The following is a 15,697-nucleotide window of genomic DNA, read 5'->3' as shown; positions in this document are numbered from 1 at the left end:
CAGCAGGAACATCCCGGCTGCACTAACCAGCGTGCCGGGGCAGAGGCAGACCCTCACAAAGCCAGGTCAGGAGAGGGGGTGCGCGTCTGCGTCGCGCTTCAGCCACAAAGGACCAAGAAGGGCTTCTGAGAACGACTGCGTTATCGCTGTGGTCGCATAACTAGGAGAAAGGGAGAAGGGCTGATTTCCAATCTAAAACCCCAAACCAACGCTAGCTCCCTCAGGGAGAAACCCCCAAGCAACAGGATCTCTCCGTAACGTACAGCTCTGCTTGGACACACGGGGTTTTCTGTCTGTTGTGGGATGCCCTTTGCCTCTAAAGGCCCCTTGAAGCTGCTATGCTGGTAACCTGACACGTTATTAACACCCTTGGGAGACAAGCGGTAAGGGAAGGCAGATACAAAAGCCGCGTAGTACACTGTGAAATCAAACCAGTAACTTCATTAAAAAGAGACACATGAAATGAGTCAATATTTATTCTTTCTTCTCGCTATCCTCAGCGATAGGGTCTGCGGGAGGCTCTTCAACTGTCGCGCTATTGCTCTCTGAACCGGTGTTGCTGTCGCTGGTTCCCTCCTCGGCAGTGCTATCGACCCCTTCTTGGCCACTCTCCTTATCATCGGGGGTAGATGTTCCTTCTTCACCATTCTGCTGGTTTTCTGTGCTCTCTTCTGGGTGAGGCTCTTCTGTAATAAGAGAGTTCTCGGTGTCATTTACATGCCAATACATTTATTTAGGTTGTGCTATTAGAATTTAGGAAGAAACAGAATCTGTAATAGATCAGACTATTCCATGGCAGCTCTTTCTGTCTCTCTTTAGAACGTGCAGGAACAGACACAGTTCTGAAACACCCCTCAGCGCTCAGGATGTACACGCTGCTACCACACGGCATCCTGAAAGTCACCTGCAGCTGCCTGAGCTCACAAGTCTAGCCGCAAGAAAGCAACGTGCCTTGCTAAACCAGAAGCCTGCAAATCGATTCTGTGATTCTGTGATTCTGTGAAATCAGCTTGTAAGAAAGAGCAGGGTGGAAGGCACACAGAATCCCAGAATGGCAAGGGTTGGAAGGGACCTCGGGAGATCACCCACTCCACCCCCCCTGCTAAAGCCTGCTCTCCTAGAGCAATCTACACAGGACTTCATCCAGGCAGGCTTTGAATATCTCCAGAGAAGGAGACTCCACAGCCCCCCTGGGCAGCCTGTTCCAGTGCTCTGTCACCCTCAAAGTAAAGAAGTTTTTCCTCATATTCAACTGAAACCTCTTATGTCTCAGTTTGCACCCATTGCCCCTAGTCCTGTCGCTGGACACCGCTGCAAACAGACTGCTTCCATCCTCGTGACTTCCGCCCTTAAGATATTTGTAGGTGTTGATAAGGTCCCCTCTCAGTCTTCTCTTCTTCAGGCTGAACTGCTGCCACCAGGACAAGGAAGCACTCTCAGCTGCTCCTAGCTAACTGGCGGCCAAAAGGCGCATTCAGTTTCGAAAGCATTTTTTCCCCTTAGGTACGTTACACACAAAGCATTCCGTCTGGCTTTGCGGTATCTTATCCTCCCTCTTTTTAAAAGGGGGGATTTCACGAGAAGCAAGCAAACACCTGTGTTCACCGAGATGAAGTTAACGATCCTGAACATTGTTCTGAAGCCTTCCTTCCTACTGACAGCAAAAATACAGGGCACCCCTCCTGGCTAAGCTGAGCCTCTAACAGAGACACTTTAATGCTGATCCTTTGAGGATTGTGACGCTGGCCTTCAGCTGCAGTTACCTGTCTCCATCGGAGCAGTCTCCTCTTCTTTCTTCTCCTCTATCTTGTTAGCGGCCTGTTCTTCCTCAGCTGCTATGTTATTCTGACTGCGTTCGGCTTGCTCAGCTGCTTCTTTTTCCCTTTCCTCCTGCCTCTTGCGAGCCTGTTCCTCAGCTTGAGCAATTTCAGCTGCGATTTTTTCCATGTCCACCTCCACCTTCAAACTGCATAACTAGCAATTAAAAAAAAAATTCTTTTATTACCCCAGTTACACTGAAACCCAGAACATCAGTAAAACCCAACTGTGAGTTCAGTATTTCTCCATGCAGCAGAATTCCTCTGATTTGATAAAGCTTATATTAAAAGCTTCAGTAACTAGGGGGGAGATACGAGCATATTAACCAAAAAAAAAGGGGGGGGGATAAATAACCTAAACCTTGTTATTTGAACGCAGCCAAGGTCAGAGCAGCGTGTTCTCCATCGTGGCTTCAGGCCACCTTCCTTGAGCTGCTCTCTAGTGAACTCAACCAGTCAAGCCTGAAGGCACTTTTAAACTGTACTGGCTGAATGTCACCACTAAAGGTCACCGAAGGAGCATGAAATCTTACAGACGTGCGCTTTTTCACACCCACACGCTGGGACGCTGCACTCCCCAGCTGTGTAATTACACACAATTGAATACAGGACTGAAGAGAAGTGGGCAGAGCACTTGTACAAGTGGGTTACTAGCAGAGTAAGCAGAGTTACTAGTCAGAGTAAGCAGAGAAAAGTGAGAGTTGTACCCTTTTAAGCTCGTTGTTAAAGGATTCTGTGCTTTCCAAAAACTTCCTCTTCTTTTCCTGGTGACGTTCTTCGATTTGCAGCAGCTCAGCTTCTAGTTTACGCTGGAAATGAAATAAATGGCAAGAACCTTAGCAGGCAGTCATCTGAAGAACTGGGCACAGTTTACAGCCAGCTAGGTACAAAAATATTTAGACCAATATTTTAAAATACACCCATATAATACATAAACATCCCCATGCCCTCCTTGATCCAATACCCAATAGCTAAGGAGGTCGCATTGAAAAGTATGAACAATAAACGCACCCATGCAGCCACTCAGGATTGGCGAGGCATATTATAAATGAAAACCAGTCTGTACTCGAGGTGAATCTTCCAGCATAAAATCTACGCATTTTCTTTCATACTGTACACCCCAGAAGAATACACAAACACACCCCACATCAATTACATTTGTAACAGAGAAAGACCACAATTCAAAGGAAAGGAGGGAAACCACCCCCCTGCCATCTTCTTTTGTTAATTTTAAAAAAGCAACAAATCTCTCTCATTTTGGTCTGTTTTCTTCACCTACTGCTCGCTGACTGACGGGTTCTGGTGTTACCATGCTTGTTTGGATAACACAGGCATGTGCCCAGTCAAAGCTAGGCAAAACCTGCAAGTGTGACCTCACTGGATTTCCTTGTATGCATTTAACTTTCAATGAAAAATGTTACAACAGGGACAGTTTACGGTAACGAGGAATCGTTACAAAGATTATGAGTCATAAGCTACCTGAAAGTCACCTATTAAACAGAGGACTTACACTACATACAGAAGGGTTACACATCATGCTGAAGAGCTTTGGAATATTTAAGATACCCTGAACAACAATACCCAGTTTAACGTGATTCTCAATAACTAAGGAGCCCAGGAAGGTGAAGTCTCACGCCTTGCAACTCCCAAGAGAACCCAGAGATGAGCTGTTCGAGCATAGAGAACACCGACACCCAACAAGAGCAGTCACGCAGATGATCAAATGATCCGAGACTTGGAGTACAGCCCGACACCATTATGTTTTAGCTGCCTTCGTATCGTTTATCTTTACCTGATGAACCATTAAAGATTGAACCTGGCGTTTAAGAACTTGCATCCTGGCTGTAGTGACAACGGAGCGGACATCAGGCACCACGCTTTCACTCAGTATCTCACTGATGAGACGATGGTTTCTTTGGAAACGAGCTGTGGCTGTGTGCTTCATAGAAAATCCATCGTCATAATCTGAAACAAGAGTTTTAAGGTTGCACTTTTTGCTTTAATTGCCCCAAGTAAGGACCAAGTCCAATGACGCTGCACCCACACTACCACTTATTAAAAATAAACCCACCAGTTGCTGTCGTGTCACAAAGTTCATACTAACAAATCTAGAACACTGGGTGCTCAGAAAAGACAAGACGAGGACAGAGCAGCTTTACCCTGGCACAGCTCTAGCAGCTACGATTTGACACGCATTTCCCATATGCCTGAAATTTGGATTGACCTCCTTATTTACTGTATTGCTTTCCACATTTCCAGACTAAGAGGGACTGTCAATACACCAAATAATAAAAACCCATTCCTGATTAATTACGTTACCAGAACAATATCCATTGCAAAACACCAACAGGACAGTGACTCCCATGTAAATAAGCTTTGTAGCACAGATTAAAAGAGGCTTATTTTTTGAATCACTGAGGAACGAAAGCATGAAGCAGTGATACATCTTTACTCAACACTGAAAATTCACGGTCATGTAATAGGAGCATTCAGGGGTTTTTGTAGTCAATGCAGTTCTCTAAAGAACAGTTACTGAAAAAAACCCCTACGCTTCAGGAGAAAAAGTACACGAGCACATAGGCGAAGCGCTGGCCTCCTTATAAGCTGCTGGCAGAGAAAAGAAATTAAAGGAAGCCCAACAGGAACTGAACTGTCTTGTCTGACGCGCATCTAGAGGATTAACTACAAATCTAAGAATATTTCAGGTCAAGGATATTTTTATTCTCTCCTATCAAACTGAAAAGAGCTTCCAATTCATGGCAGGATACTGAACTTTGACAATTTTAACCTCGTTACAGAACTTAACGTGAACTACAGCATTATGGATTGTACTAGGTACTCACTTAAAAAGTAAAATTCAGTTTGATGCGACAAAGCAGAACAAAATAATGTTCTCCTGTATCTAGTAGCACTCAAAAACTTGCAGCCCATAGAAGACAGAAGTCTTCATATGCTGTGACTTTCTCTATTTCTTTAAGGAAAGCAGGCAAAGACTTTCAACATAATAAAAATCAAACCACAGCCTGCAGTTTTGGTATCAAGGACCTACCTACATAACAGACTCAAAAAAATTCAAGTCAAACTCGGGAGAATTTAAAGCACAGTAATTAAATAGCATTAAGTATTGGTGAGGAAACAGAAGAAACTTCTGTGAATATAATTCCTATTTAGTTGAATATTAAAATGTTAAGCAACAGGTATCAATTATCTCCCAGACTGATGCCATGTAGGGAAGTCCAGAAGTTGAATTTATTTTACGTGGTTCGGTATCAATTATCTCCCAGACTGATGCCATGTAGTCCAGAAGTTGAATTTATTTTACATGGTTTTCCTAATGAAGATTACTCTTCAGCTATTCACAGAAATCAGAGAGTCCTAACACATCACGCCAGAAAACATTACCGAAGAAGAGAACTAGTTTAATGAAAGTTTCTATCTGCTTTATTTCAAAGCGTTATGTTGGTTTCTCATTGAGGTATCTGATTAAGTGAAGTGAAAAGAGAAGAAATAGTGGGAAGCCTGTAGATTTGCAGGAGACAAAGTACTAAGCAAACTGGTCCCCTTAAAGCTCTGCCTTTGTCCTCTTAGTAAGATTCCTTTAATGCTAAACGTTCTTGATCCTCGGGGCAGAGGCAGCATTTCTGTCACAGAAAAATAACTTGCTGCTTTGTCCCAAATGCAAACAGATGCAACTTGGGGCCTTGTGCAGCTGGTTCTGGCCGAGTTCACCTGGCCCAGGTAGCACAAAACAGAATTTGAAGTCCCCAAATGCCAGCCACTGGAACACTAAATGTATTTACAGTTACTTCACACTGGGAAAAAGTGTTGTTTGTCATGAGCTTTATCTCAAGGGTGTGCTTTTACATGAGTGAAGGAAAAAAAAAAAAGGGTGTAACTGACTGAGTACATTTTTCACACTCAGGTTTCAACAAGCATTTGGTCATGAATTTAAAAGTAGACACGAGGTGTATGAGTCTGAGTCTTCCCACTGGGTGGGGTGTGTTTCTTTGCAGTCAAATAAACTTTCAGAATTTTCTCATCAACTTGTCAACAGCAAGGGTAAGGTATTTTCTAAACAATCTCAAATGACAGTTGTTGAACACATTCAAAGCTCCGGTGCTCTTAATCATACCAGAACTCTGCCTGCAAGAATTACGCACTTCTGGTAATAAAATCACAAAATTCCATTCAAGCTGGATTAAATCAGGCATCTAAGCCTTTTATAATGCGTATGTTAAAGCTGTTACAGAGCTTTAAGCAGACTTATTTGTTTTGAACTGTAAGCATTACTTCACACATAGTTAAGGGTCAAAATAGCTTTTGCCACTGGTTTGCCACCTTAGATTTTGGAAACAAGTCAGCTGTTAGCTGTCTGAAATAAAACGTGCTAATGAAAATCAGTAATTAGAGATACCAAGAAGGAAAGGAAGTCACATTGAGCATTGTGAAAGTTGGACACTGGTAGTTTTCCACATTTGGCGGCCGTTTCGCTACACTGCCGGTCCTGTAACGAGAGCGTCTCACTGGATGTGCATACAAATTCCTTTCTGCTTACCATCTGGATCCTCCGCTGGCTGTATACTCATGTAAGGTTCACCCTTCTCCATGCGGGACTGCCTTTGTCGGCTTTCTTCTTCTAACGCAGCCTCAGCACGACTTTTTGCGTTGATGTAGGCAAGGTATGCAGGAGAGTTATGGTAGGCCTTCATGGACTCATTGTACTCTATCTGAAACGTGACCAATATTGTTTGATTGCACCATTGGACGATTTCAGACTTGACATAACCGTAGTCTGTATAACACAAATTGTAGTTACACGGACAAAGCTATTTTGAATCATCTGGCTGATACATAAGTGACCACATTCTCTCAGTCTTTTAAAAATTGGAACTTCTTCCATAGTCATTCATGTTTTAAAACACTAGGTGGGCTTTTAGGTACGTTTCAGCTGTAATAGCTGAGGAGTCTTACAATAGCTCTGTTTCTTGAGATTTAAAAATCAAACACCTCAGAACAAGGCATTTTTGATCAGACAAACTCCAAGAAGATAAAAAAAACGAGTTAACTTAAAATATTCTCAATAATTCTCTGGAGTTCTAACTACATCTTTGATTCTGATTTCTTCTCCTTCCTTATTCCAGTATCTCATGAACCAGTTTTGAAAATAACTTACGATTTTTCCGTTCTTTGATCCATCCCTGCACTGGGATGATACAGAATGCTGCAGCCAGACTACCGTCTCCTCCTGGTAGCAGGACTGCATCGCTATTTTCACCTCCTTTGAAGTATTTTCCCCTTTGAATTGCTTGCTTTAATCTCACTTTTAAAATTTGCCAAGTCTAGATTTTGTACAGTGTTTTGAGATTTTTCCAATGAAAAATGAGATATAATCTACAATATTGTTAAAAATACCTAGACGTCTTGTTTTCTTTATGATTAGGACTGGAATCCTTCTACCTAGGCACTGTAAAAATATAAACAAGATGGCCCCTGCCCCAAGGAGCTTACAATCTAAACATCATTACCAAGTTAAAAAATAGAATTCCTTGATTATTTTTTTTTTCCAACTTCTCTATTGACTTGGAACAAAAACAGCTCAGGTTTGACCAGGTTATACACAGCCTCAGATGCCTACCAGGCTTAAGCACAACACAGCAGCTGGACAATTTTCCCTTTGTACCTTAGGATCACAATAAGTGTCTTGTAAAGGTCCTCAACACTTACCAACCTAGACATGAGGTAGCTGTCATCTTTTGCCATGAAGATCAATAAAAACCAAAACAAAACCACAAGAAAACCCTAAAAGTGGTAGCATTTTTCTATTAGGCAACAAAACACTATGCCATAGCGTGGAGTTATACCAGATTACACCATGAAAACCAAGCCCTGCGTGACTGGAAGTCTTTTATGAACACGTTCATGACAATAGCAGTAGTTGCAGAGCACCAGTTTTGAAAGAGGATTTTGGTGTTGAGACAATCTTTTCAATACTGATGTTGTACAATCAAATCCATTCATTAAACAGTTAAAATCGACACTCAATTATAAATACTTCATTTTGAATTAGGTCTAAAAACTGACCAGTCACAGTTGATGTACGGTTATTTAAAAAAAATCTAAGAGACGTGTCAGGACATACTTCCATTTAAGTTACATACAGGGGTCTCGTGAATGCCTCATACACCACTGCATGGGTAAGATGAATTTTTCTTCTCAGACCAGTTCCTAGAAGAATCAGCTGTAATAAACATCCCAGATTTCTTCCATTTACCTTTTCAGCTTCATATTCATTCAAATACTCTTGCTTCTCTTCATCAGTGAGATCTCGCCACATTCCTCCAATAATCTTGCCAATTTCCCATAACTTCAAATCAGGATTGGACGCCTTCACTTGGTCCCAGACCTTAACAGAAACAGCTGGAGCTTTACTAATGATATCTAAATACTTCCAAATTAAACATTTTATATTGTCATCTCAGTGTTCTTTCTGGAATCACCATGAAAAACAGGATTAAGTTAGGAATGAGTCTGGCTAAACTATCTCGATTATTTTCTGGGGCAGGAAGTCAGTAGGAAGCCATGTACTGAAACAGGCAATTGCTGAAATGGCTTTGGTTTCATGAGAATATTGCCTTTAACCCTCTTAATTCTCTTCTTAAATGCACATCGCTGCATCTCTGGGAAAAAAAAATGCTACTGAGTAAACACATCCAGCAGTAGATTACGATAAAGAGCACTGAGCTTTTCAGATCAGAATGTAACATTTCAAAATATTTTTCAGTCTTGCTGATCAATTTGAGTTCCAACAAGTTCTGACTCCACCAAAAAAGTTTCTAACTTTATAGGGAAAAAAAAAAAAGAGGAGAGAGCTGCCAGTGTTATTTCTTGCTGCGCCACTTGACTTTTTTTTTTGTTGATGGTTTTTTGCCTAAGACAGACATGCTGGTAAAGATACTTTACCAGAAGTGGAAGAAATTCCTTCTGGCTCACCCGCTTCAGACAGGCTGACATGCCCTCCCCATGCCCCATCAGATTTCAGACTCCACAAGAGTCTCTCTCCTACTTTCTGTCAAACAGTTCATAGAATAGCGAAGTAAACGTTGCCACAGGCTAGGTTGGTGAAGGAGAACATGCAAAGTCCACTCATTGCTACTCTTCAGTCCAGCTACAGCACTGTACCAAGCCCAGTATACCGCAAGGAATACTTCCTTTATATAAAAAAGTTCTGTCAGTAAGTCACAGGCACTTCTGAATGTGGCAGGGTGGATCCTTGTCAGCAGAGACAGTGGTAGTAATTATCATTTTAGAGAAAACTTTTCCCCCCAGAAATTGGCAACTGTATGAACAGACTACTGCTGCCTTTATTCTGAAGGGCAACGAATGCATCTGTATTTTACAATTCCCTTAAAAGAATGTGCAGGCTGTTAGAAGTAAAAGTTTAGAAGCTGAAACTAAGATAATAGCAATTAATTGTTAGCACATACAAACACTAACTTTTATTATTACTTGTTTGACACTGTATACCCACCTTCCGGCTGTACCTCATGTAGGGCATCAGGGGCTTGTCTGGGGGTTTGGGGGGCTTTGGAATGGTAATACCAGAGGAAGCCTATAAAAGAACCGAATAAATCCATTTGTTAATGTGATCGCTGGACAGTTTCTATACACACTCGTTTTGGAAAACACTCATTCTTGTGCAGTTAACACAAACAAACTACACCCTCCTACGGCCTCCCCGCCAAGAGAAACAAGCAACATCAGCAAAAAAATCACCCAAACTGTGAACAGGTACTAACTAGAGCTGGTCCTCACAGTAATATTTTTCCAATTTAAGTTTGTCCTTTTATCTGTAAGTTTATAGAGTAGTAACTAGGTAAGTCTCCAAAGGGCTCCGTATTCTTAAAACTGAAACACAGAGGTTAGAAAAGCACACGGCAACACCAATCCCAGCAGGTTGCTTTTCTTGCTTCTGATGAGCCATTTATTGTACCTGTTTTGATAAATTTACTGTGGCTACCGTGCAGGTGAAAAAAAGGTAAGGAGAAAGTTTTAAGATCATGAAGTTAGAGACATATTTCCATTTTCAAATCATTTTAGCAATATATTTGTCTGCAAAACTTGTCAGTGGTAATTTGGAGCCAATTAAACTATTCATTGTAAAAAGAAAACAGCCCTATGCACCTGATCTGTCAATGTGCGCGTTATTTGTATCCCAGCTGTACTTCGTTGTACAAATCAGCCTGTCGTAGCCTTCTGTGCTCTTATCTTCCTTTAGGCTTGTACACTGCCAAGCGCATTGCTCGCACTAAACAGGACACCGAGCACTACCTGCTGCTGCATCCCCTCTGGTCCCCTCAATCTACAAAACACCAGACAGGGTCTTCTCCGAAAATAATGCAGTGACGTTACAGTCCCTGCCAACAGCTTGTTCTGAAAACCTCCACTCTTCAAGCACTTACACATGCGAGGAGTTCTGATATATTAAGTGGGAGCATTTTCATAAAAATATAAAGCAGTTTTGAGATTTTTCAGGACTACGGCCATGGATAAGCAAATACTTGGATTTGGCCACGAAGGCTCACGTTCAGTATTCAGCTTTGAAGTTTTTCCTCTTGATATTTTTTGTTTTGCTGAACTTATGGAGCTCTATGAAACAATGCGTACAGAATTGTGTATAGATATAAATAATGTGCATGAGGTATATGCATTACCAAAATGTATACATATATACACACACAGATGGATTTGAAAAACATTAACGGAAATTGTTTAATGCTTTTAAATTAACAGGAATTTAAAGACACCATACATATATTGATATATGCATGGCAAAGAAGGCTGTATATGCTTGTGACATACAGAAACAATGAAAGTTCTCAGACAGAATCTAACTTATTCTTGTATAAGGAAAAAAGTATACGTTCAGACAGTACGGTCAGTCAAGTTCCAGCTTGCATGGGGAAGGTCTTTTCTGTAAATGTTTTGACAAACCAGATGAACTTCATATATGAAGTTTGAAAGAAGGTTTATATAAGAGAGGTGTCAAAAGAATACACTTCATTAAAGCACCACATATTTGTTCCTTGAGAATTCTCTGTATCACGTTCCAAACTATTCAGATGTTTCGAGATAGAAAGTTTTACACGAAAAACCTGAAAGTTATGAGAATTACAGAAACTTTAAAAAAAAAAAAATCAGGGATTTACTCTATTTCTGTTGTGTAAGTTATGAAAATGTTACACTTCCAGACTCTTTTTGAACCAATGCTCAGGACTTCATCTGTATTTGAAAGAAGGTGTCACCTCTCTCATCACTTGACTCCATCTCACTTTGTTTACTCCATGAAAAATGAACGCAACATCCATTTTCCACACACTGACAGAGTACAATAGATCTGAAAGGATTCTATTTTATTATCATCACACTTCTGTTGAAAAAAACAATTTCTGAACTTGGGACTTTGCAGTTATTACCAGACTAAGACTGGAAAGAAAAATAAAGGCTCGCATCTCTCCTGTGGCTCAATAGTATGATGCAACTACTAACAATGACCTCCAGTTTGCAAAATGTTCTTCCTTATTTTTGTGCCAATAAGCCTCAATAAAATGAGCCGTACCCTCCCTCCAAGAATTTGTACCCACGCTACAGGACTTCTCCCTAAGCACGCAGTGGTCACTGAAGACCACACAGGCTGTCTTTTTGGAGTTCTGCATCATACACGATTACCACATTTTTTTCTCTGCTGAGTAGAAGTCCATTTTCCTGCAAAAGGTTTCAGAGTGAAAGGGAAGGGGTAGGGGTGGGGAATAAGAATCAGAACTAATTTTTTGTTTTTATAAAGAAGCGGCAGCAGCCAAGATTCAGAAGAACCTAACTCTAAAGCCATTTCTGGTCAATTCCTGATGTTTGCCGGATGATGTAATAGTTGATTCTCCTACCGTGACCCGGCTGTTGGTGCCCGGGTTCCCTCCCAGCCTGTAGTTGTTGTAGGCCAGATGGCTGTATGGATTGTATCCCACAAACCCTGGTGTGCTGGGCATTTGCTGATGGAAACAAATGAGACAAAAACACGAATGAGAAATGAGCTCAAACGAGGAAAACACAGAAATGAAAATGAACTGCAATATGGCATGCAAAAGCAACCAGAATTTAAACAAGCAAATGAGGTGTAGCAGTTGATATCTTCTCAACACACAAAACTTACTCCAGTATAAACCTATTAAGGAAACAGGATTTTAAGCAAATGTGTCACTACAAATCTCTGTTTGAAGTCGGTGATTGTATAGCTGTTAAGTGTGTAACTCATTTAAACAAGTATTCTATAAAGCCAGCTAACGGCTAACAGAGTTTTCCAACATAAGCCACCAAGTAATTCAGAAAGACTCTTGCATCGAAAAGGTTAAGCTTACAAGGCAACACAGCACACAGTAATTGGGCAGAAATCCCCAGTATCAACATTTACTATACCAATGAAATCCCTGTCTGCTCTTCTTCCCATCCTTCTGCCTTCCCAACAAATATTACACTGACAATAAACAGGAAAAGGAAAAAAAAAAAAGAAAAAAATCTCTCAAAGCACCATCTGTGCACCACTACCAGTATCTGAAGACTTTCCTGGTGGTTTGCAAATTTATAAATATTTTGGGGAGCTGCAATTAGAAAGCTGGGAGAGGACAATTCAGAGAGATATCCTTCTGTTAGAGGCAGGCTGCAGGCTGGCAGTTAAGGAACCACTGCAATAAGATCTACAGATTAGAAACTACAAACTAGTTTTAACAGATCACTGAATCCGAGACAATTTCAGAAGTTAATCAACACATCTTCATTCGTTCTTGGAAGTGGATCGATTCTCACCTCAGTAATGTAGAGAAGAATCTAGTTTCTTTACAATCCCTTCTTACCTATCATCTACATACAGACAAGTATCAGAAGGTTCACTGTATTCCCCTCCTCACATAAATCTTTCTCCTGCCTTCTTCCATTATCCCTCACTTCCCAATCAAATTTTGTTGGAAAAAAATGGACCAAATATTTAATAGTAACTGTGGCCAAGTCCTGACTGTGGTAGGATTCATGACATCCTGTAGTGTTTCTAGACATTTAAGTGTCATCCGCAGTGTCCCACTCTTCAGTAGCACTGTGGCCCTAATAAGGAATGCATATTCCAACAGTCTTTTAAAGCGATTTGCTGACTGGACCCGTTCTAGATTACAGTACAGAATTCTACAAATAAATTCAGGACCCCAAGAACCAAAATATGACAAATACAAACACTGAACCAAAGTAACCTAATAAGCTAAACTGTAATAACTTGTGAGTTAATAACTTGTGAGGTTTTCAAGTGTATGTAGACACACTGTAGTCAGTTTATTTCTAAACATACAGAGTAAAATTATCCTTTAACACTCAGCCTTCAAATACAGATTTTTATTGCCAAACTTTTTAAACTCAGTCACAGCAGTTGACATTTACTCCATCTGTATGCCTGTGATCGTGACATACACATTCACTATTTCATAAGACACCATTTTACTGTAGTTTTCTGTATTACCATAACAAGTTTTGAATATGTTGAGCTACACCTCTTCAGTAAAATCAGATGACAATTGTAATCTCCGTCTGCTTAATTCTTTATTTCTGCAAGATAGGATTTAAATGTTACAAGGGAACTACCTCGCATTACACGGAGAATTCTTACTTCAGCTATAATACTGTAGTTATGAGAACTACTGGTATTGTGTTGGCTGTAGTAACTGGAACTGGCTGTGGAAGAACAAGCAAGGTTATTTGTCTACTTTTATGACTTGCATTAACAGAGCACAGGCTATCACCTCAAGGACTGTATAAAATACAATACAGAAGATGCTTGAGAAACAGGTAACGCATAACACTAGTTGCGGTTTTGAAATTTCTTTCATGTACCCTTCTGAAGACTTCTAACTGGACTAAAGAATGTACCACATTGATACACACTGCTTAACACCACCTCTATCCATGCTACGTCCCAAAGGAATCACACACGTATATGCATAGCTCTCGAGGCAGGGATCCAGTTGCAAGAGTGGATGCCATCACACTCCTTCTAATGCTGGCACAAGTCTATTAAGTCGTGTGCAAAATGAAAACTCTGAACAAACTATGCAAACAAAGTTTTATTTATATAAATTTTTAAGACCATAACTTATATTTATACATTATATCATTTTCAGGCCTCTTTAATGTAAAGTATGGCACAATAAATCTGAAGGATCACATTTCGTCTAAACCCCATCCTGCAGTTTCCATCCCAGCTGCAGAGATCAAGGACACTCTACCGGATAACAGTTTTCAAGTTTTCTTTGGTAAAAAAATTTCACTATAGCATTTTACCCATTCTTCTGTACGAAAGATTTGTGTTTCCTCATGTGAATATGTTACTCCTAAAATGCAAACTATTTAGAAACGTAAACGCTAACTGAAGAGGGGCATTTGCTTTCAAACGCTTTCCTGACCACAGCGCACTGGTATTTCAGTACCTTTTTATGCACAGAATCCTAGAATGTTTTGGGTGGGAAGGGACCCCCAGAGGTCACCCAGCCCAACCCCCCTGCAGGAGCAGGGACACCTTTAACCAGATCAGGCTGCTCACAGCCCCGTCCAACCTGGCCTGGAATGGTCCCAGGGATGGGGCCTCCACCCCCTCTCTGGGCAACCCCTGCCAGGGTTTCACCACCCTCACTGGAAAGAATTTCTTCCTTAGATCTAGTTTAAATCTACCCTGTTTTAGTTTAAAGCTATTACCCTTTCATGCTTTCCTAGAAGGTGTCACCCCATGCCATTTTACTAGAAAGTAAAATGTTTCTCATGCCATAGACTTCAAACTACCAGTGATTTCAAGAAATTTGAGTAAGATTGTCATCATGAGTCCTTCATTCTGACCCAATATAATAGAATTTTGCATACTCCTGCATTCCACCAAAAATCAGCACAATACAACAGAAACATGACAAAAATGCACTGTTTGCCCATGATCTGGGCACAACTTGAGTGGGGAGTTTTAGAATTAAATGTATCAGTTTGTTCTTAAATATTCCAGTGTACTGTTGCAACCCACTGTGAGTATAAGGTTAGACCAACTGACTGCTTGCAGAAAGTTAAGTATCTGCAGGATCTAGCCTTAAAGGTGAAACAACTTTATTCAGCTTCTCTTTCACAAACTGCTTAAAAAAAAAAGATATATTAATTTAAACAATGCGTATCATATTAATAATGAAATGCAACTATTTGTGTTTCCAACACAGGAAGGTGATGTAACTCTGTAATTATTGCTCTGGTAAGTCATTAAAGTCTGTATTACCAGATCTGTGTTAATGAGGGGGGTAAAAAAAAAAAAAAAAAAAAAAAAATCACTATACTTACGGTTGCAGGAGCTGGGGTAGGAGGTGGGGCATAAGATGGCCTTTCTGTTAAGATATAAATGTAAGCACATTTTTTTTTTCCTTGAAAATTTGAATGAATTCTTTATAAGGCATCTGCCGTGGCAAACATTTTTTTAAGTGATTTACAAAACCAAGACAGAAATCCTACTCTCAGACGTTGCATTTTGCCACTGAAGAGTGTAAAGCAAAGAACAGAAGAGAAAGAAAGAAAAAAAGTAAGACCACGCCATTGCTATATTGCTAGCCTTTTATTCAAGCATAAGACTGAAGAATATGAAATCCATTTATATGCACATCAATTTAAAAGAGAGTAAGCAAAAATGCAGTGAAACTCGATTTAAGAGAAGCCGTGATATCTGGACTTCCTACGAAAACAACATGCCAGAAATCAGGCACAGCAAGATTTAAGGCCAAGCGTTTGGTCAGAAATGACCGTGCCTCACATCATTCCTTTTAACGCAA

At 40.5% G+C, this 15,697-nt stretch overlaps 1 protein-coding gene across 4 annotated transcripts in view; it reads right to left on the bottom strand.

Annotated features, from left to right (window-relative positions):
* Window positions 1-6: 6 nt before the first annotated feature.
* SMARCE1 (SWI/SNF related, matrix associated, actin dependent regulator of chromatin, subfamily e, member 1) overlaps window positions 7-15,697 on the bottom strand; it is a 16,300-nt gene continuing 609 nt past the window's right edge. The window contains exons 3-12 of one of the 4 annotated variants that reach the window (XM_035900915.1): window positions 15,216-15,259; window positions 13,369-13,454; window positions 11,693-11,860; window positions 9,346-9,426; window positions 8,089-8,220; window positions 6,373-6,544; window positions 3,610-3,782; window positions 2,525-2,626; window positions 1,764-1,974; window positions 7-686 (exon numbers count right to left, since the gene is read on the bottom strand). In XM_035900915.1, the coding sequence (XP_035756808.1) occupies window positions 475-686; window positions 1,764-1,974; window positions 2,525-2,626; window positions 3,610-3,782; window positions 6,373-6,544; window positions 8,089-8,220; window positions 9,346-9,426; window positions 11,693-11,860; window positions 13,369-13,371 (1,254 nt within the window). In that variant the 5' untranslated portion in view covers window positions 13,372-13,454; window positions 15,216-15,259 and the 3' untranslated portion in view covers window positions 7-474. The remainder of the gene's footprint in view (window positions 687-1,763; window positions 1,975-2,524; window positions 2,627-3,609; window positions 3,783-6,372; window positions 6,545-8,088; window positions 8,221-9,345; window positions 9,427-11,692; window positions 11,861-13,368; window positions 13,455-15,215; window positions 15,260-15,697) is intronic. The other 3 variants (XM_035900914.1, XM_009645492.2, XM_035900916.1) reach the window with 3 other exon arrangements.

Source organism: Egretta garzetta, unplaced genomic scaffold (assembly GCF_000687185.1).
Source record: "Egretta garzetta isolate BGI_Z169 unplaced genomic scaffold, ASM68718v1 scaffold618, whole genome shotgun sequence".
NCBI lineage: Eukaryota > Metazoa > Chordata > Aves > Pelecaniformes > Ardeidae > Egretta > Egretta garzetta.
The sequence above is the reverse complement of the archived record's forward strand: the minus strand, read 5'-3'. Positions and strand labels throughout refer to the sequence as shown.